Genomic DNA, 20,408 nt, shown 5'->3' with positions numbered 1-20,408 from the left:
GGCTGAACTCCTCCTGTCTTGTTCTTTAGACATCACTCCCTTAGGGAAGGTATATTTCCTAGAGGAAACTCCTTCTAGCTTTCCACTTCACTTGCTTTTTAGCACTTTCTGAATCAATTCATTGTACAGAACTTAACACAGTTTGAAACAGCTTGCAAAGGAACAAACTTCCAGTCAGTGCTATGCCCACTATTGAGAATGGAAGGCATCTGGTATCTGTATGAAGTGGTTAGCCCACAGTGAATGCTGCATTACTATTTGTTGGGAGGACATGAAATGGTTGACCATGGGTGTGGTCTATAAACAGGGTTCATGCCGGGCAAGGAAGATTCCAGGACATTAAGAGCTTCACATACCATTATTAGGAACCTCAAGATAATTCTAAAGCAAAAGCAAAGCCAAGTGGACCTTGAATATGGGAGGACTTTATTTTTTTCAGATTTATCTTTATGTGTCTGAGTGGTTTTCCTGCATGTATGTCTGAGTGCTACATGTGTGCCTGGTCCCTGCAGAAGCCAGAAGAGGGCATTTGATACCCTGGAACTGGAGCGACACACAGCTGTGAGCTGCCATGTAGAGCTTGGAATCAAACCCTGGTCCTCTGAAGCACAGCCAGGGCTCTTCACCACTGAGCCACACTCCAGATCCCAGACTTGATTTTTAACAAAGCCTCAGGAGGTCATGTGATAGATGGGTTATAGTTGACTGACAGTCAGGCAGGGAGCAGTCAGGAAACTATTGCTGTGACTTAAAGAGAAAGTATCCAAGTAAAGGGAGAGGGAGAAAAAAGAACGCCCCCGGGCCTCATCAAGTATCTCTTTTGGATGAGTCTGATTTTCATGTCAGAGCCTGCAGAAAATGGGTTAGGTCACAGAAATGTTGTATTCCACCCCCACCCCTAGTTCTGGATCCGAAGGCCTGATGCATTCTAGGGAAACCACCACAGAGCTACAGCCCCAGACTTTAAAATGTTTACTTAGGGGGTGGGCCTGGGGAATGGCTCAGCAGTCAAGAACAGTGGCTGCTCTCACAGAGGATTCCAGTATGCTTCCTGGAAACTACATGGTGGCTCACAAACATGTATAATTCAGACTGCAGGGTGTCTTAGTTAGAAGTTCTGTTGCTGTGATACAATACCATGACCAAAAGCCGCTTGGGTGGGTGGGGGCAGGCTTATTTTATCTCACACTTCCAGGTAACAGTCTATCACTGAAGGAGAGTGGGAGCAGGAACTCAAGCAGGAACCTGGAGGCAGGAGCCTGATGCAGAGGCTGTGGAGGGGTGCTGCTTACTGGCTTGCTCCTCAGGGCTTGCTCAGCCTGCTTTCTTATAGTACCCAGGACCACCATCTCAGGAGTGGCACTGAACACAGAGCTGGGCCCTCCCACATCAATAATCAGACAAGAAAATGTACCATATGCCAATCTGGTAGAGCATTTTCTCAATTTGAGGGTCCCTTTTCCAAAATGATCCTAGCTTCTGTAAAGGTGACATAAAACTAGGAAGCATTTAGGAGAATCCCACACCTTCTTCTGGCCCCTGCAGACACTAGATGCACATACATGCGCACAGATATACATGCAGGCAAAATACCAAAAAACATAAAATTTTAAAAAGAGCACTTGCTTTTACCAAGTTACCTCAGACAGCTCACCACCACCTCTAACTCCAGCACCAAGGGCTTCAATACCCTCTTCAGGCCTCCAGAGCATTGCTCTCACACATACAAACCATACATATATACATAATTTAAAATACAAACCCAACTTTTAAACTTATGTTTTTTTCTCCGTGTGTCACCCTGGAGGTGTAAGAGGGCATCCAGTCTCCTGGAACTGGAGTTATAGGCAGATATTAATCACCTGGTGTGTGCTGAAAAGTGAATTCCAGGTCTCAGCATGACCAGCAAGTATTCCTTATCACTGAGCCATCTCCACAGCCCCCAGACTGTTAAAAAAAAAATCAGTTTATTTCACAGTTCATTGAATTGTATTCCAGCAAGAAAGAAAATGAATGAAAACAAAACAGATTGAAGTGGTGATGTTCAAACGTGGCAGAGTACCAGGACATGTGGTTTTGTCAAATAAGAGCAGGAGCAAGACGGAAGGACTGTTAAGAAACAACTTGGGGCCGGGCGGTGGTGGCGCACGCCTTTAATTCCAGCACTTGGGAGGCAGAGGCAGGAGGATTTCTGAGTTCGAGGCCAGCCTGGTCTACAGAGTGAGTTCCAGGACAGCCCGGGCTACACAGAGAAACCCTGTCTCGAAAAAAACCAAAAAAAAAAAAAAAAAAAGAAAAAAAAAAAAAAAGAAACAACTTGGGGAGGGTTATAGGACATCAAAGTAGGCCTTAAGAGTTCTAGTTTGTCAGAGTTTTGTTATATGTTTGAGACAGGTTATAAATACACATTTTGTGTAATTATTGTTGTTAGTTTCAGACAGGATGTTATTGTTGCCAGAGTTAAGTCTCGAAGAGTCCTCAGCCGTAAGTCAAGCATATGCCACCGAGATTGGGTTGAGATCGTCACGTGTATGTCTGGGCAAAGACCTTGTGTGAAGTCATTTGGCGGTGTTAGATAATCTACTGGCAAAGTGGAGAGCCTGGAACACAACCTCAGCCAACAGTGACATCTGAGGGAAGGGAGACAAGGAGATAGCAAGATGATCGAGGGTAAGTATGGAGAAGGGAGAGAAAGAAAAAAGGAGGGTTACAGGAGCTAGGAGAGAGTGGTCAAATCCATCAAAGCCAGACATCCTGTCACTAGATCCTAACAGTTCTGTAAAAAAAGCCATGGATATAATCCTAGCGAGCCCTACAATACAGTAATTATCAAGGTTCCAAGAACAGCACAAAATTTATTTACTTTTAGTTTTTGTGTATGTATGTATCTTAGTTAGGGTTTTACTGCTGCAAACAGACACCATGTCCAAGGCAAGTCTAATAAGGACAACATTTAATTGGGGCTGACAGGTTCAGAGGTTCAGTCCAGTATCATCATGGCAGAAAGCGTGGCAGGATCCAGGCAGGCATGGTGCAGGAGGAGCTGAGAGTTCTACATCTTCATCTGAAGGCTACTAGCAGAATACTGGCTTCCAGGCAGCTAAGATGAGGGTCTTAAGCCCACACCCACAGTGATACACCTACTCCAACATGGCCACACCTCCAAATTGTGCCACTCTCTAGGCCAAGCATACTCAAACCACAACAGTATGCATGCCTGCATAAGTTATGTACACCATGTGTGGAGGTGCCAGAATGTATTGGGTGTGTGTGTGTGTGTGTTTCAAACCCCCTGAAACTGGAGCCGCAGGAGAGAGTGAGCAGTCTGTTAATGTGTGCTGGGAACCAAATCCAGATCCTCTCAAGAGCAACAGGGGCTCTTAATTGCTGACCCATCTGTCTAGCCCCTCCCCCACTTTCTTTTTTTTAAAGAACAGTGTCTCCCCATATTACTTAGGCTAGTCTTGAACTCTTCATCCTCCTGTATCCACTTCCTAAGTCTCTGCAATCACAGGCATATATATCCACATGCCCAAAGTAGCCTTTTTTTCTTTTTAAGGTTTATTTATTTTATGCGTAGGAGTACATTGTCACTGTCTTCAGATACATCAGAAGAGGGCACCTGATCCCATTACAGATGGTTGTGAGCCACCATGTAGTTTTTGGGATTTGAACTCAGGACCTGTGGAAGAGCAATCAGTGCTTAAGACTTTTTTTTTTTTTTTTTTTTGGTTTTTCGAGACAGGGTTTCTCTGTATAGCCCTGGCTGTCCTGGAACTCACTCTGTAGACCAGGCTGGCCTCGAACTCAGAAATCCACCTGCCTCTGCCTCCCAAGTGCTGGGATTAAAGGCGTGCGCCACCACTGCCCGGCTTCAAAGCAGCCTTCTTAAAGCAAAATCAAAATCAACTGACTGATCAATCAGTCAATCAATCAATCAATCAATCAATCAGAATTAGTGCATTGAAGAAACATTTTCGCTGGGCAGTGGTGGCGCACGCCTTTAATCCCAGCACTTGGGAGGCAGAGGCAGGTGGATTTCTGAGTTCGAGGCCAGCCTGGTCTACAGAGTGAGTTCCAGGACAGCCAGGGCTATACAGAGAAACCCTGTCTCGAAAAACCAAAAAAAAAAAAAAGAAACAAAAACCAAAAACATTTTCAGACGATTCTGTCATGCAGTTGTTTTGGGAACTGCCGATCTAGCAATTAAACCCAGGGCCTTAAACATTCTGAGTGCATTTTCCTTGCTGTATCCAAAGGAGCAGACAGAGACCAAAACAATTAAAAAAAAAAAGAAAAAGAAAAAGAAAAGAAAAAAAGAAAGAAAAGAAAACAACAACAACAACAAAAAAACCCCAAAAGCCAGTTGGGGAGGATATAGCTTAGCTGGTAAAGCATTAGACTGGTATGTACAAAGGCCTGGTTACAATACTCACAACTGAAAAAAAAACTGTGAAAAAAATATAAAATGTCAGACTAGGAGAGTGTCTTAAGGCTTTGTTAAAGATTGGGTCAGAAGTCAGGGAGAATCAGGGTCAAACAAGACCTGCACTCATGAGCTCACAGCAGCTGAGGTTGCCTAAGACCCCAACAAAACCAAGATCAAGCCTGTTAACATTCCAGCTTGGCAGGGGAGGGGCTGATGAGCACCCACCACTATCTCAGGGGCTACTGACACTCATGGCTTCTGGGCGAGTAAGAGCTAGCTTTCTTTAAGGGTGCAGTTTCTGGTAGGCTGACTACACTCCGGTGGATGGCCACTTAAATGGGCAGCATAAACTGGACTTGGTAGTTATTTTAAGAAAAGGACAACAGGTTGGTAAGTGGTGAGAGGTGGGGTGGATCTGCGAGGAGTTACAGAAGAGTAGTATGTGGTTGTGGGAGGGAGTGGTGATTATGATCAAAACAGACCTTTGCCTGAATGAAATTCCCAAAGATTAACGAACATTACATTTAAAGAAGACTCTTATGTTGCTGTGACAAGTGCCAGAGGGAATGATTTCAAGGGGGCTGGGGGTGGGGCTGCAAGGAGGGACGGTGGACAGAGCAGCTCAGTCCACCTTAAGACAACCAAGCAGCAGAAACAGAACCAGTGCCACTTGGCTTTCTCCGTCCCCTTTCACTCCATCCAGGCTCCAGCGTAGGGGATGGTGCTGCCCACACTTCCAGCTTAGCTCATCTTTCCCGGAAACCCTGTTTCCTGATGTAGGGAGGGCTTCTTAGTCTACTGAAGGTGACAGTCAAGCTGAATGAACATTCTCTCCAAGGAAGAAATAAAGACAATTACCCAACTTTCCAATGAAAGATTTTAATGAGAAGAGAATAAATTAATCCTCACAGTATTTATAATTTTCAAATACTTTTGAACAAAATCTGATATACAATATAAAGAAATAGAACTATGTATTTTAAAGACACTTTCTCCATAAATCTATCAACATAAATAATATCATTATATGCATTCTCACTTGGAATCAGAAATTTAAACAATTACTGTGAAAACAAAATAAAACTAAAACTCTGGAGTAACTTAAGATTCTGTGCCCTGAAGAAATCTAGTTTATCAGCAGGAATGTTTATTGTACAAATGACTTGGACAGTCATTTGGAACTAATCCTTTTTCATTTCTTTGCTTAAAAAATTTGAGCCAGGTGTGGAGGGGCAAGCCTTAATTCCTGCATTCAGGAGGCAGAGGCAGAAGAATCACTGAGTTCAAGGCCACCTTCATCTACAGAGCGAATTCCAGGACAAGTTAAGGCTATACAGAAAAATTCTGTCTCAAAAAAAGCAAAAACAAAAACAAATGCTACCCCCCCCCCAAAAAAAATGGGTCTAGTTAGCTAATTAGAAAAAGTAAATTCCTTTTTCTTGCTATGTAATGGAGGCTAGTCCCAAGGCCCTGGGTCAAGCAATCCTTCTAGCTCAACCACTAGAATAGCTATGACTATTGTAAGTGCCACTACACCTGACTAATTTTTTTTAGGCAGGAGAAACGACAATCGTATCATATACCTAAGTCTTGAGGGTATTAGACAATATGAAGAAAATTGTTTAATTCCAACTTCTATCCATAACTATTAATAAATCACTGATCAATGATGAACTAGGCGGAACGCTAATTGTTCAACCAGTTAATCAGTTCTAGATGTGTTCCTTTGAACCGAGGTCCCTGGGTAAATAAGTAAGACCTCTTCAGGGAACAAGTGCACTTTTGACGGACTCTGGAACTCGGCTTGCATAGTACTCGTAGTTCCGCAGTGCGGCCAGGACTCCGGCCGAGTTCATGTGTTTTACCTCCTTGTTGTACTCCAGGGCATTCCCGTGGATGTCTGTCAACTTCCCTGCAGAAGAACATCACACAAAGTCAGTGGACAGTTGGATCAGGATGTTTCAAGGGCTTTTGTCTGGGATGGGAGAGAACTGAACCCCAGGGCTCACACTAAGCATATGTTTTACTCCTGAACTATGTGCTAAGCCACTCTATTCTTAAATGAGTTTGTAGAATGTTTGTGAGTTTGTAGAATGTTTGTAGGGGATTGAACCTATTTCGTGCACATCGGGCAAGCACTCTACCATGAAGCTATGTCCCCAGCTTTCTTTTTTTGTTTTTATTTTTGAGAAAAAGTCTAAATTTTGAGAAAAGTCTAAGTTGCCCAGGCTTGATTTAAGATCTCACTATACACTATAAAGCCCTGGCTGGCTAGGAACTTGCCGTGATCTTGCCTGTAATAGGATTACAGGCCTATTTCACCCCCATGTCTTTGGAACTAGAGATTGAAGCCAGTGCCTCCGGTATGCAGTATGCCAAATGTGAGGCTTACCACTGAGCCCTGTGCTCTCACGTCTGTATGTCTTTCTTATTTTTTTTTTTTTAAGATTTATTTATTACTGGTAGTGGTGGTACAGGCCTTTAATCCCAGCACTTGGAAGGCAGAGGCAGGAGGATCTCTGAATTCAAAGACAGCCTGGTCTACAGAGTGAGTTCCAGGAGAGCCAGGATACACAAAGAAACCCTCTCTTGAAAAAACAAATAAACCAACCAACCAACCAACCAACCCCCCAAAAAACAAACAAAAACATTTATTAGAGTTAAAGTTAAGGGAAAAAAAAAAAGAAGATTTATTTTATATATACAGGGTTTTGCCTGCATGTGTGTATTGTGGAACACATGAGTGCCTAGGGCCCTTAGAAGTCAGATGAGGGCACCAGATCCACTGGAACTGGAATTTATAGATGGTTGTGAGCCACTGTGGATGTTGGGGTCTGAACCTCAGTCTTCTGTAAGAACAGTCATTCTCTTAACCACTGAGCCATCTCTCCAGCCACAGAGTTGAATTTCTTGGTATCAACTTTTCTTATTATAATGTATTCTTTCCAAAACCTTTTCTGTCTGTCTGTCCTAGTCATGGTTACTGCTATGACGAAATACCAAGAGCAAATGCAGAGAGGAAAGGAAAAGGTTGGGGAGGAAAGGGTTTGTTTGGCTTATTTATCCTCAGTCACAGTTCACTGAGAAAGGCCAAGGTGGGCACTCAAACAGAGCAGGACTCTCCGGAGGCAGGAGCTGATGCAGAGCCGAGTGCTGCTTGTTAGCTTGCTCAGCCTGCTTTCTTATAAAACCCAGGACCACAAGTGAGGGTATCACCACCCACCATGGGCTGGGCCCTCTCCAATCACTCATTAAGAAACTGCCCCACAGGCTTGCTTACAGCCCAATCTTACGGAGGCATTGTCTCCTGAGGTTCCCTTCTCTCAGATGACTCTAGCTTCTGTTAAGATAACACACAACTTAGGCCTCACACATGCTGGCCAGGCACTCACTCTACCTCTGACCTCTGAGCTATAACCCTAGCCCATCACCTGTTTTCTAATTCTTAACATTATCTTTTTAAAACCTCTCTCTTTCCCTCTGTCTCTCTCTGTCTCTCTCTCTCTCTCTCTCTCTCTCTCTCTCTCTCTCTCTCTCTCTCCCTTCCTCCTTCCCTCCCTCCCTCTCTCTCATATGTACATGTGTGCCATCAAAAGTTAAAAGAGGCCATCTCAAAGCTAGAACAACAGGTAATTGTAAATCACCAGACAGCAGACAGTTGGGAACTGAATTCATGTTCTCTGCAAAGTGCTCTGAATTTTTGAGCCTAGATTTCATAATGAGTTCCAGGGGAGCCAGGGATACAGTGAGACCTTGACTTAATAAAACAAACAAACAAACAAACAAACAGCAAAAATAACAAAATAAGAGCTAATATAACTGTATGAATATGCAAATCTGCTCTTCCCAAACAATATAAAGAAAATTAAGTTAGTTGAAAATGTTCCTTGCTAAGTAAAGAATGGTGGATAGGATCATAGCAGGCTTCCCTGCAACATTTGCACTCTAGGAGTCTAGGTAAAGAATGCTAATTGAGGGCTGAAGAGATGGTTCAGAAATTTAACGCATTCGTAGGCTACTCTCTCAGAGCATGTGGGTTTGATTCTTAGTAACCACATGGAGGCTCACAACTGTCTGTCTGACACCCTCTTCTAGACAAGAGCACCAGGCATGCATGTGGTACACATACATGTGCATGCATGTCGACATGTACAGGCATATATGCAGAGAAAACACCCATGCACATAAGATGACAATGCTGAAACAATGCCTGAGTGCAATACAAAAGCCACATTCTCCAAGATCAGATGGACTAACCTCCCACAGCATGTAAGATAACTTCTGGGGCACAAGTGTCCCACTTCTTACATCCAGGACTTGCAAATACATAGGCAGAGGCTTTGCCTTCAATCAGCTGGATAATCTGAAGGTTAAAAACATCAGTTATCACCCATCATGTAATGGCTGAGCTGCCTGAAAAAAAAACTGCTTGTGCCAATTAAAGACATTTCATCAATTCATCAACCTTTCTTATTCACGTGGGGTTTCTTAAGGATACAAATACTCACTATTGGACAAGAACTTCTTCTAGATTACTGACTAATACTTAGTAATAGAGAAATATTCAACAGCACCACAGTGGACAAGTCTAGCAGCTGGGTGGCACTGACCAGTCCAACAGTCCTTCCAGGGGCTTTGGACCCTTATCTACTGCTCTTCCCATACTAAAATATGAATCATTACTACTGATTGGTATTATTTGGTTTCTTTGAAACAGAGGCTCCTGTAGCCCAAACTTGAATTTTTAGGCAACCTAGAGTTTCTGCTCCTCCTGTCCCTTTGTCTCCAGTGTTAGGGCTGCTGGCATGCAGCGCCACACTTGGCTGCTGTTTTCATCTAACTGCCTTACTGGTATCTGTGAAGAACTGGACCACTTTTGGAGGAGGCTATACTAGTACTCTGAGGGAAGATGGTAAGTCTCAACTGGCCACTTAGGTAGGCAAAAGGAGAGGTTTCAGGGAAAGATTAAGTACACAGGTAGGTTGATGGGGTATACAGAAGGAAGGAGACTCAGTATCTGGAAGGTATAATTATGAAAATGGAGATGTCACTCAAGTAGCATGTGGGGTGCAAGTGGAAGGGTGACTAGCTCCATCTGGACGTGATGAGTGTGAGGGGCTGAGTGGTATCACCAGGATGACATCATGACACCAGGGTACAATGAGAGAAAGAGATCAAGGGTGTGGAGTAGATTGAATTGTGTCCCATTTCCTGATCCTCTGAGGAGGCTGGAAGCCTGGCTGAGAGAATGGAAGAGGAGCAGAAAGGAGACAGGCAGGCCCATGCTCCGAGTCTATATAAGGAAAGTCTACAAAGAATCCAGGAGGACTCTTGGGAGCTAAGCTTCTTAGCAACCAACATGGTGTTATCTCATATGAAAGAGAGAACTCTTCTTTTTTTTTTTTTTTCATGTTGGGTTCCAACCCTCTGTCTTGTTCATGCTAAATTTCGTGTTGTACAACTGAGACATACCTTACCCCTTTCTGTAACTTTAAATGTGTTATCAGTAGCAAACTATGTAATAGGCAAATTCTTTTCCACTTTTATTTTACTTCCTCTGTGTGTGTGTGTGTGTGTGTGTGTGTGTGTGTGTGCGTGCGCTGGAGATTGCACTCAGGGACTCAAAGCTGCCAAGCAAACGCCCTGCCAAGGAGCTTTGTCCCCAGTTCTTTTTGTAGTTTTCGTTTTGAGACGGTCTTACTAAGTTGCCCAGGCCAGCTCTAACCTTTGGCCCTCCTGCTTCTGCTCTCTGAGGAGCTGTGGTGACAGGCCTGTACCACCAGGCTCAGTTTACTTCACATTTTTATAAGCTCAGCACTTCATTCAGTGACAGTATACTTCAGAGCCAATGGCACATCTTCTCTGTACCTTGTTTCCTGCTCCTCCCACTCGCAGCACGCTGTCAGGGTTCATGGCCGACACACAGTCTATGACCAGCTTGTTGCTATGGGATCTGGTGGTTGTGATGATGTGCTTCCCAGCAGGGGCTTCTTTCAGCTGAAACCCAAAAGCACCCAAACCCAGGACTCCCCAGATGGTCCTGCCCAGCACAGCGTCAGGTCCCGCCTGTGTGAGATGACAAGAAGGCTCACTGTCACTGGGGGAAGATGCCAGCCACAAAGGGAACAGTCAGCCAGCTGCACTTAGTTCAAGTTACCGAGTTTGCAATATAGGACATGTTCTTTAGTTTCAAAAGTTAAACACACACAACTGTATAAAATATAAGGACAGTAAATAGACAAATAATTTGTCCTGACAATAATTTGATTATTGCTTTGGTCAACAGTTTTTAAAAAATCCTAAGGAAAGCGACCTTCATAATTCGACTGCTATTTCTTTTGAAATCATCCACTGATCTGTCTGTTAAACTGAAAATGGCCACTTCTAAACGACACCAGCGCTCCAGGAAGTGGAACTGTGTACTGATCCTTATTGTCATTATTCAGGGACAATAGGAACCATGTCACCTAAGGGAGGCTGCACTCTGCTGAAGCCATGGCCAGTGGAAATGGGGCTAAGGTTTAATGATAATTTCTCTGATAGAATGGCAGTGACAATACAATCTTAGAGTCTGTATTCTCCTCTGTGGAGCTCAAAGACCTTTCAACCACATTGCTAAATAACTCTTTCATGTAGAAAACATATTCTACTGTTTTGTAAAATTGATGCTAACACAACAAACTCGACCCAGGATCATCTTAACCTGGGCGGTGGGTGCACAGTGAGGACAGGCTCACTTGACATGGCTGTGTTAGAACCACACTAAGTTCTTTATGCATGCATTAGTGCATCTGATCCTCAAAGCAACCCCATGGGTAGATACCATTATTGTTAACAAGGAGACCTGGAATCAGTTAACAAACTGACTGAGGCTAGAAGCTCCTGTCAAAGTCAAGCTCATTGGCTCCATTTTATTTCTGGAGTCAGTCTCACTATGCAGCCATGGCTGACCTGGAACCACATAGTCCAGGCTGGCCTCAAAAAGACTTATCTTTAATTTATGTGTATGAGTGTTTGTACTTTTGTGTACCATATGTGCCTCGAACTCGAGTTCCAGATAGCTGTGGGCAGCCATGTGGGTCTGGTAACCCAACCTGGGTCCTCTGAAAAAGCAGCAAGTGCTCCGAACTGTTGAGCCAGCTCTGCAGTTCTGAAAAGCTGTTCTGCTTTTGCCCTGCATTGTTTTTGAGATGGGGGTCTCACTACATTGCCCTGGATGGCCTTGAAATGATTCTCCTGCTTCTACCTCCCAAGTAGGTGGGACCACAGGTTAGTGTCACTGTACCAATCAAAGCAGACATGGGGAACCCTAGCTAACTTGTCCAAATGTTTTCAAAGTCATCACTCCTTTGTCCTAGGGAAGTACACTGGTACTTGCAGGGCAAAATAGGGTTATGCTACAGGCTGTGTGTTCTGGGAAACAGAGTGTGGGCTGGGGGATGGCTGACAAGGAATGTGTGTGGGATCAGCATCTACAGAAGGCAACAGTGCGGGGAGAAGGAACATGGGCTGCAGAGATCTAGGTGACAGTCCCTGCTGTGACTGAGAACACTAGAGATCAGGCAGCCCTCTGTGTGGCCCCAAGTCAGAAGGAAATGCCAGACATTTATACACCTGCACTTTCTAGTTATGGGAAACAGACCCAGGTGGGAAGGCTCTTCTCCGGGGAGGCATTCTCTGATAAGACCAATGGCTGTCTGTGCCTCCTGCCATGGGGCAACAGAGGAACCAAAACCAACGATTAGCTGCTTGGAATGTCAGTGTGCTTCCCCTCTTTCCTCTAGACTATACTGTAGACCTGGAGTCTGGAAAGTTCCATGGGCTGTATGGTGGCTCTAGATGCTCAAGAGGCTTTAATTCAACATGTAGGAGGTAGAAGCAGAATTCTGAGCACTCGACTGCGCTGAATCACATCCCCAGCCTTCTTTTACATTTACTTTGTGACAGTCTCACTTAGTTGCTGGCTGGTCTTGAGCTTGTTCTATTGCCTAGGAATCCCCTGAACTTACAATGTTCTGGTCTCAGCTTCTTTTTTTTTTTTCTTGGTTTTGAGACAGGGCTCTCTGTGTAGCCCTGGCTGTCCTGGAACTCACTCTGTAAACCAGGCTAGCCTCGAACTCTCGAACTCAGAAATCCGCCTGTCTCTGCCTCCCAAGTGCTGGGATTAAAGGCATGCGCCACCACCGCAAGGCTGGTCTCAGCTTCTTGAGGGTCTGAGATTACAGCCTGCATCAGCAGGTCACTTAGTATCCCTTTCTTTACTAGGTATAGCTAAGCGGCGAGTATTCCAGGAGCTGACAATGTGAATCACAGCGAGTGCCTGAGAAACTTCAGCTACTCTGATGACTATGACTAGGCCAACCTTAGATACCAGCAGCAGCCAACGTTCCGCCTCTACTTGTTGCAACACACGATCAGGCACACAGAGGGCAAAGAGGGCGAGAGAATACAGCACTAGGAGAAGGAAGAGGAGGCCAGAGTAGGAGGAAACGAGCCAGTTCCCAGGACAGGCTGGGGGCCACAGTGCCTGCCTCTTTCCTCCCTAGACCTGGAACCAGAGCTAGCTGTGTCTCACCTTTGCTTCATTCCTGTGCTCCCTGAGCTTCTCCTTTTCATTGTTCTGTGGAAAATGAATACAAGTTTTCTAGTCTCAGACATAAGGGATGAAAATCATTAACAATTCCTAAGTACTTACATCTCTAGTTTAGATGAAGGGGCCATACATACCTTTTCTCTTCTTTTAAGGACTAAGGTTAAAACTACAAACCTGCACTCACATGTACCACTGTGCAGACAGCAGAGCCACACTGTAGGGATTCACCTGAGCACTTCAGAATGACTTGCTTAACAATGCAGAGTCATTCTGGGAAACCCCAAGAAATAAATCCAATTCCTAATCATATAAGCAGCAGGTTACTAATAAATTTAGTTACAACTGAACAACCATGGATTAGATACTCAGAAGTGACAGACCCCACTCTGCTTAGTTTGTTTTCCAAAGTTCATTAACTTCCACACTAATATGAAAACTCTAAATATTTTACTTCAATGATTTCTTTAAAATTCAATGATATCTTCTTACTCTGAAATTTTACTAATCTCTTGTTTCTAAAGGAGACAGTGTCTCTGAAGCACAGCAGAAAGTCAAAGCAGGTTGGAAGAAACACAGGAAGAAGGGATGACAAGCATCTCTAGCTGGTTGACTGGACTGACAGTGCTTCAGGTGCTACACAGTGTTACTTGGGAGGCAACAGGCTAGCAGCTCTTCTTTGTTGATGTGGTTTGTTTCTTCAAATGTGCTTCAAGAACTACCTGTAAACCACGAGTCTTGATGACTATGCGAATCAAGAACCAAATGTGTAATTTCAGAACCACTGCAACTGAATTATAAGTATATAACAGTTCAGTACACACAGTCCATTTACCCATATCTATATTCCTGGCCCCAGTACTTTCAGAAAGTTCTAGTCTAATAGGTGAACAGCAGCCTGGGAATCTGTACCCCGAGAAACCCGTCCCCAAGTGGCTGCTTGTGCAAACGGGAGAGATGACATCTGGACTGGATGGCATCTGGCCTCATTAGACCTACTATAATCATGCATCTAACACTCTTGTATCATTGGTGGCAGTACCTGGTAGTTGTAATATGGTTGGTTGATGATGCCTGCAATGGCCTTTCCTTCGTAAGCAATCCCAATGAGAACTGTTACATTGTCAAGAAGACCTATGAAGGAGAGAAGAAAGTCACTCTCCCAGGTTCTTGTTTATCACCAGTACATCAAACAACAGCTGCTAGCTTCCTCCTCCTCCTCTTCCTCCCCCTCCCCCTCCCCCTCTTCTTCCTCCTCCTCCTCCTGTTGCTCCTCACCACCACCACCACCACCGCCATCATCACAATCATCATCGTTTTTGGTTTTTCCAGGCAGGTTCCCTGTGTAGCCCTGTAACTCACTCTGTAAACCAGGCTGACCTCAAACTCAGAGATCCGCCTGCCTCTGCCTCCCTGGTGCTAAGATTAAAGGTGTGTGCAGCACACCTGACTGCTAGTCGTTTTTTCAGTAAAGGTAAGGGATTTACAATGATTCACCCATGGACAACTCTACTTGAGGCAAGTGCACAAGCCTAAGAAAACTGGACAGGGGCAGAAGTGGGGATTACGGCCACTAAACTGAATCGATAACCACAACCACACACTCTCCTTAGTTGTTTGCAAACCCATTAAAGTGACAGTGGCAAAGCCGTTACTAGATGTCTCATGCTTCTTCTATGTCATCCAGTGTCATCCAGTGTGCCCTGACCTTCAGGACCAGACTACTACTACTACTGAGTTCCTCCCCAGACTTACTTTCCAGCTTTGGGACTAGAGATCATCACATGGCACTGGATCACCCAGTGGTGATCTGCAACATGTGACAGTGGTGGTCTGTAGCATGTGACAGTGGTGATCTGTGGCATGCAGGACTCCCCTTCCCTGAACCAGTGGTTAATCAAAGCTCTAGGGTAGAGTTCCTGTTTCCCAATGGGCTTTAGAGATGTTTTCAGCACACACAGTACATGTACGTGTCTCTCACACACACAGAGTACATATGTACACCCCCTAGAGTACATAGGCATGGGTCACACTCATAGACACACATAAATATGTACACACACATGTGAACACACTGCCTCTCACTCATCCTAACAGTACATATGCATGCTGCACACATGCACTCTCACAGAACACACACACACACACAGAGTCACTATCACTCTATCTCCTCCAAGGGCTGAGAACATTCTCTCTAACAGTTATAAGAAAGCCCCATGAAGCTGGGAACCACGAGAAGAAACGATGTGGAGGTCTTTCTGGGGTCTTTCTGGCCTCACACTGCCCCTTTATCTCAGGCTGACCTAGAACTCACTATGAAGGTCAGGCTGATCTCACAGTCTTCCTGTCTCAGCTTCACAAGTTCTTGATGCAGATGTTTATTTCAAAACTACAACGCTAGGCTTTTAAAACCTGAAGTCTGGCTCTGAGACTGAGGTGCTTCTGACTAATGTTCTGCCTTGCTTTTGAAAGGTCTTTCTCTAACTCAGGCTGACCCAGGTCTTACCATATACATCACTCAAGATGGCCTCAAACTCAGAACAGTCCCTCTGCCTCAGTTTGCTGAGATTATAGGTATGAGCTATCATACAACTCAGTGGGACTTCGTGAGGGTATCTTGGTTCATGGTTGGGCATGGGTCTGGAACCCTGAGACTCCAAGGGAGAAACAGCAGGTGTTCGGCCATGTTCCCAGAACCCAGGGTCCTGATATGCAGTCTAGTCTCCATAGACCTACATTGTTCAGTCACGTAGGCCATTACAGCCCCTCCCAAAGTGCCCAGGTAGAGGGCGTGACTACAGACCTCAGGCCCTAGAGAGATTTACATAGTAATGAAGGCCAGAGGGCGGAGCAAATTAAGCATTCTCCCCCAGATCCTCCCCCTCCCCCCTCCCTATTTAACTCAGGTCTGCCCTGAGTTTCAGGGGGTACATCTAGATCCATCTCCATCCGCCGCCATGAAAATAAACCCTTTTTGGAACCAAGGACTTCCTCGTGTCATTGGGGCCTGCCGTCGCCAATGCCTCTAGCCTCTGGAACCTTAGACTTTCTCCTGTTTGTGGGACCTGCCGCAAGAAAAGCCTCCGGGACTACACCACCGCTGAGGCCTATTTTCCCACACAACTCCTCCTGATTTTTATGCCTCTGGTTTTAACTCGATACTTTCTGGTTTTTCTTACTCTTGACAACCTCAGGTGAGGGGATGCTATGGGACCAGGGTGTGATGGAGCACTTCTCTAGCCCAGTAAAACATAGGTTTCGCACAGTCTCTCAGGGAAGACAGTTTACAACTATGATTTTCCATGAGGGGGCCTCAGAATTGGAGCTGGCAGAGTATGTGAAGTGGTAACTGAAGATGAACTCTTCCGGTTACTGTTCATGGATGATGACAGAACACAATAGCAACTTTCCATCTGACAGAGAAGGGCACATTTGTGCATCACAGCCTTGCCTCAGTACAGGACATGTGGATGGGGACACTGACCTTCAGTGTACTCCTTGGTACCATCTAAGGGGTCAACCCAAACCACAAGCTGCAAAACAAAAATGGGGGGGGGGGGAAGAGGAAATATCCACAGTAAGTATGTAAAATTCAGAGAGAATTAAACAGATTAAAAACACTCCTTTTTAAGACATTTGAACACATTATTATGGATGGCAACACCATCAGCTTTGTAATTGTCAAAAAAGCCTCATAATCCTGGAGTAAGTCCTTTTAAAGTAAACAGAAGACTGACTTAAGAACCCTTGCAAGTTTTATAATACTTAGCTGGTAAATGTCCACTGTAAGCTGTAACTTGAACATTAAGCACAAAGTCATGACTTAACTTAGCTCTAGATGGCACTACAGGGAAAGATTTCTACAAGGCACTGAGAATAGTTTGAACATTGTAAAGTTGTTACTCATTTATATGTAAATATGTAAGTGGTGATTTTTTTTTTAATTTAATTGTTTTTTTCTTTTTGGTGTTTTTAAGACAGAATGTCTCTACATAGCCCTGACTGTCCTGGAACTCATTACACAGACCAGGCTGGCCTCAAACTCACAGATCACCTGCCTCTGCCTAGGACTATAGGTACATGCCACCATGCTTGGCCTGTCGATGCTGATTAAGGACACAAATCACAGTGACTAGGAAATGGAATGCTTATGAACCGGGTGCTAGACTAATGGAGAGATCCCTCTGGCTCAGGACTTAACACGACTCTGAGTACCCTTTCATACACTCTCAGTACAGGGGGTGGTTTCTGATGTCATGTTTTGTGATCCTTTTATCCTTCTTCCCACAGAACAGAATTTATCCCTCAGAGTAATTATTCTGTAAGTGCAATGTTGGTCATTTAAAACCAGGATCCCTGGAGCTGAAGGAACAGGCAGCTGCTAGCCACCCAATATGGCTGCTGAGAGCTGAGCATGGATCCTCACCAAAGGAGCCAATGCTCCTAACTGCTAACTCACCTCTCCAGTCCAACTGACAGGATGTCTATGGTTTTCAGAAATGGCCAGCCCCACTGCCCACACAATGCTTTCTTACCAAATCTACCTAACAGCTAAGACTCGTATTACAACTACTTTTAATAATGGTTTCAGAAGACAGAGGAAATCTACAGAAGATATTGAGCTGAGGGTCGGTTGGTTACATATCTATGTGGTCCCTGCTACTTCTGCTGGCTCTGGCGGCCTCGGTGACTGGCTGTCCCTATTTTGTAACCACACACTTTCTGTCCTATGGACAAACTGTGTTTCCTTCCCAGTGGCAGCAGTCCCAGACTAAGAGAGTAAAGCATGCAGATGGACCTTACGTCTTCCTCCTTAATAGCACTGTACTGCGATGGGCACGGCTGCCTCAGGATCTCCTCCCATTGTCCGTCTTCAATCAGCTCTTGATCCACTTCCCCAGGAGGCAGGTCCTGGAGCAGAGACAAGGTGACACTCCTGAAGCTGTCTGTTCCCACAAAGCATCTTGTCCCTAACAGGATACGCAGCAACTGTTCCTAGCCACCTCTGTTTGCCTCTTATGTGTAGAGCTTTGATAGCAAACTTAGCACAAGACTAGCAGGAGCTGGGGATGAGCGGAGCAGCTAGGATTTGCCTAGAAGCTTCCATCCTGAGCTTGAAGTGTGGACATCAAGAATGGCATCCTCACAGACAGTCTCAAAGTTGTGATGACAGCCAAACAGCTGGGTCCTGGCTACATGTAAACCCTGATTCAGGAACATCTAAAAGGAACCCAAAACCTTTTTCGTCATCCCTGTTCACCTAAAATTGTAAATAAATCCATTTTCTTTTAGATATTTCCATTTCCCCAATTTCCTTTGGAAGATTGAGAGGCTGAGGCAGTGGGTATGAAGCTGGGCACTGAGTTCCACAAGGGGCTTGGGATGCAGCTCAGTGGTGGGCAGCTGCCCAGCATACATGAGACTCTGGGTATGATCTCCAGAACCACAGAGGGGCAATGTGAGTGCAGAGAAAAAAAAAGACATAAAAACAGTAACAAAAACAAAAACAAAACCCTTTTTATAAACCCAGTGTGCTGGTAATACCAGTACTTGGTTGGATGAAGCAGGAAGAATTCAAGGCTAGCCTGGGCTACAAGGCCAGCCTGGGCTAAATAATGAGACCCTGCCAAACAAATACCAACATTAAAACTAGAAAGGAGACAGGGCCATCAATTTGGTGTTTTAGTCTTAGCTAAAACAATACGAACAAGATGGGAAAGGAATATAGCTAGGAAATGAAGGAGTCAGCTTGTTCCTATCTACAGAGAATATAACGCTTTACTGGGGAGACCCTTAAGTCGCCACCAGAAAGCTCCTAGGATTACTAACGTTCTGCAGTGTCAGGATACAAACATGGGATGCTTTTTTATATCAATTGAAAGATTTCGGCATGCAGCTTAGACAGACAACACCAGACCAAACAGTTTCACGAGGGGAGGGGATTTATTCAGGGCAAAGGGCAAAGGTGGGGAGAGGAGCAGAAGAAGATGGTGGGGGGAGAGAAGAGAGAGAGCAGAAGTATAGGAGTAGAGGCTGGCTGTGATCATGGGGAGAGAGGGTGAAGGGAGGGGGGAGGGGCAAGGAGCAGAGAGAACCTGCAGGTGAGGGGCAAGGGAGCAAGAGACTGAGGAGGGGGGCAGGCAGCCCCTTTTATAGTGGGCAGGCCTACCTGGCTGTTGCCAGGTAACTGTGGGGAGGAGCATACCTGGCTGTTGCCAGGTAACTGTGGAGGTGGAGTTTAGACAGATTACTAACACCAAATGGCAAACAAGCTGAAGAAGAAATCAGAGAACAATCCCATTTATAGCAGCCTCAGTAAGCAAAATATCTCAGAAAAAAACCCAAGCAAGGAGGTAAAGAACCTCTACAATAAAAACTTTAAAATCAGAGAAAATCCCAGGCCCAGTGGCACAAGCCTTAAACCCCAGCACTCAGGAGGCAGATAGGCAGACCTCTGTGAGTTTGAGGCCAGCCTGGTCTACACACTGAGTTCCTAGCCAGCCAAGACTACAAAGTGAGACCCTGTCTTAAAAGACAAAAAACTTAGCAGGGCAGTGGTGGCACACACGTTTAATCCCAGCACTTGGGAGGCAGAGGCAGGAGAATTTCTGAGTTCAAGAGTTCGAGGCTAGCCTGGTCTACAGAGTGAGTTCCAGGATAGCCAGGGCTACACAGAAAAACCCTGTCTCGAAAAAACAAAAAACAAAAAGTTTGGCAGAGGAGGAGCAGGAGGTAGAAGGAAAGTGGAGCAGAGGCACATGGCCTGGAGAAACCGCAAGTTATAAGGGATCTCATAGCTGGGGAAGATGGCAGTGTAGTGGTAGATCTGCCCAATCTAGGTGTGCAGCTTGTGTTCAGAATAATTGAGTTGTGTTCTCCTTGCCCGAGCTTATTTGGGTTGGAGATTTACCACAAATGGTAAACCAGCGGATCAGTGCAACAGAATGGAAACCCTAGATTAACACTGTACAATTACAGCCACCTGATTTTTTAAAAAAGACACCAAAAATACACACAGGAAGAAAGAGCATCTCAAAAACTGATGCTAGGAAAACTGGATGTCTACACGTAGAAGAATGAAACTTGACCCTTCTCTCCCGGCTAGAACAAGAATCAACTCCCGGAGCTGGAGAGCTGGTTAAGAAGAACAATGGCTGCTCTTCCAGAGGACCCAGGCTTGCTCTCCAGCACCCACAGGCAGCTCACGACCATCTGTAATTCCAGTTCCAGGCAATCTGATGCCCTCTTCTGGCCACCAAAGGTAAACAGCTCACATGTAGAGCAGAAATATCCAGGCAAGCAAAACATCCATCCACATACACAGATCAGCCACAGACACACACACACACACACACACACACACACACACACACACACACACACACACAC

At 45.0% G+C, this 20,408-nt stretch overlaps 1 protein-coding gene across 2 annotated transcripts in view; it reads right to left on the bottom strand.

Moving 5' to 3' along the window:
- Positions 1-5,292: 5,292 nt before the first annotated feature.
- Bpnt1 (3'(2'), 5'-bisphosphate nucleotidase 1) overlaps positions 5,293-20,408 on the bottom strand; it is a 26,451-nt gene continuing 11,335 nt past the window's right edge. Inside the window, exons 4-10 of one of the 2 annotated variants that reach the window (XM_028758924.1) lie at positions 17,823-17,930; positions 16,504-16,552; positions 14,062-14,153; positions 13,005-13,049; positions 10,298-10,495; positions 8,687-8,792; positions 5,293-6,341 (exon numbers count right to left, since the gene is read on the bottom strand). In XM_028758924.1, coding sequence (XP_028614757.1) covers positions 6,193-6,341; positions 8,687-8,792; positions 10,298-10,495; positions 13,005-13,049; positions 14,062-14,153; positions 16,504-16,552; positions 17,823-17,930 — 747 coding nt within the window. In that variant the 3' untranslated portion in view covers positions 5,293-6,192. The remainder of the gene's footprint in view (positions 6,342-8,686; positions 8,793-10,297; positions 10,496-13,004; positions 13,050-14,061; positions 14,154-16,503; positions 16,553-17,822; positions 17,931-20,408) is intronic. The other variant, XM_028758932.1, reaches the window with a different exon arrangement.

This window comes from Grammomys surdaster, unplaced genomic scaffold (genome assembly GCF_004785775.1).
Source record: "Grammomys surdaster isolate TR1022 unplaced genomic scaffold, NIH_TR_1.0 130, whole genome shotgun sequence".
Lineage (NCBI taxonomy): Eukaryota > Metazoa > Chordata > Mammalia > Rodentia > Muridae > Grammomys > Grammomys surdaster.
Note: the sequence above shows the minus strand (reverse complement) of the source record. Positions and strands in the feature narration are given on the sequence as shown.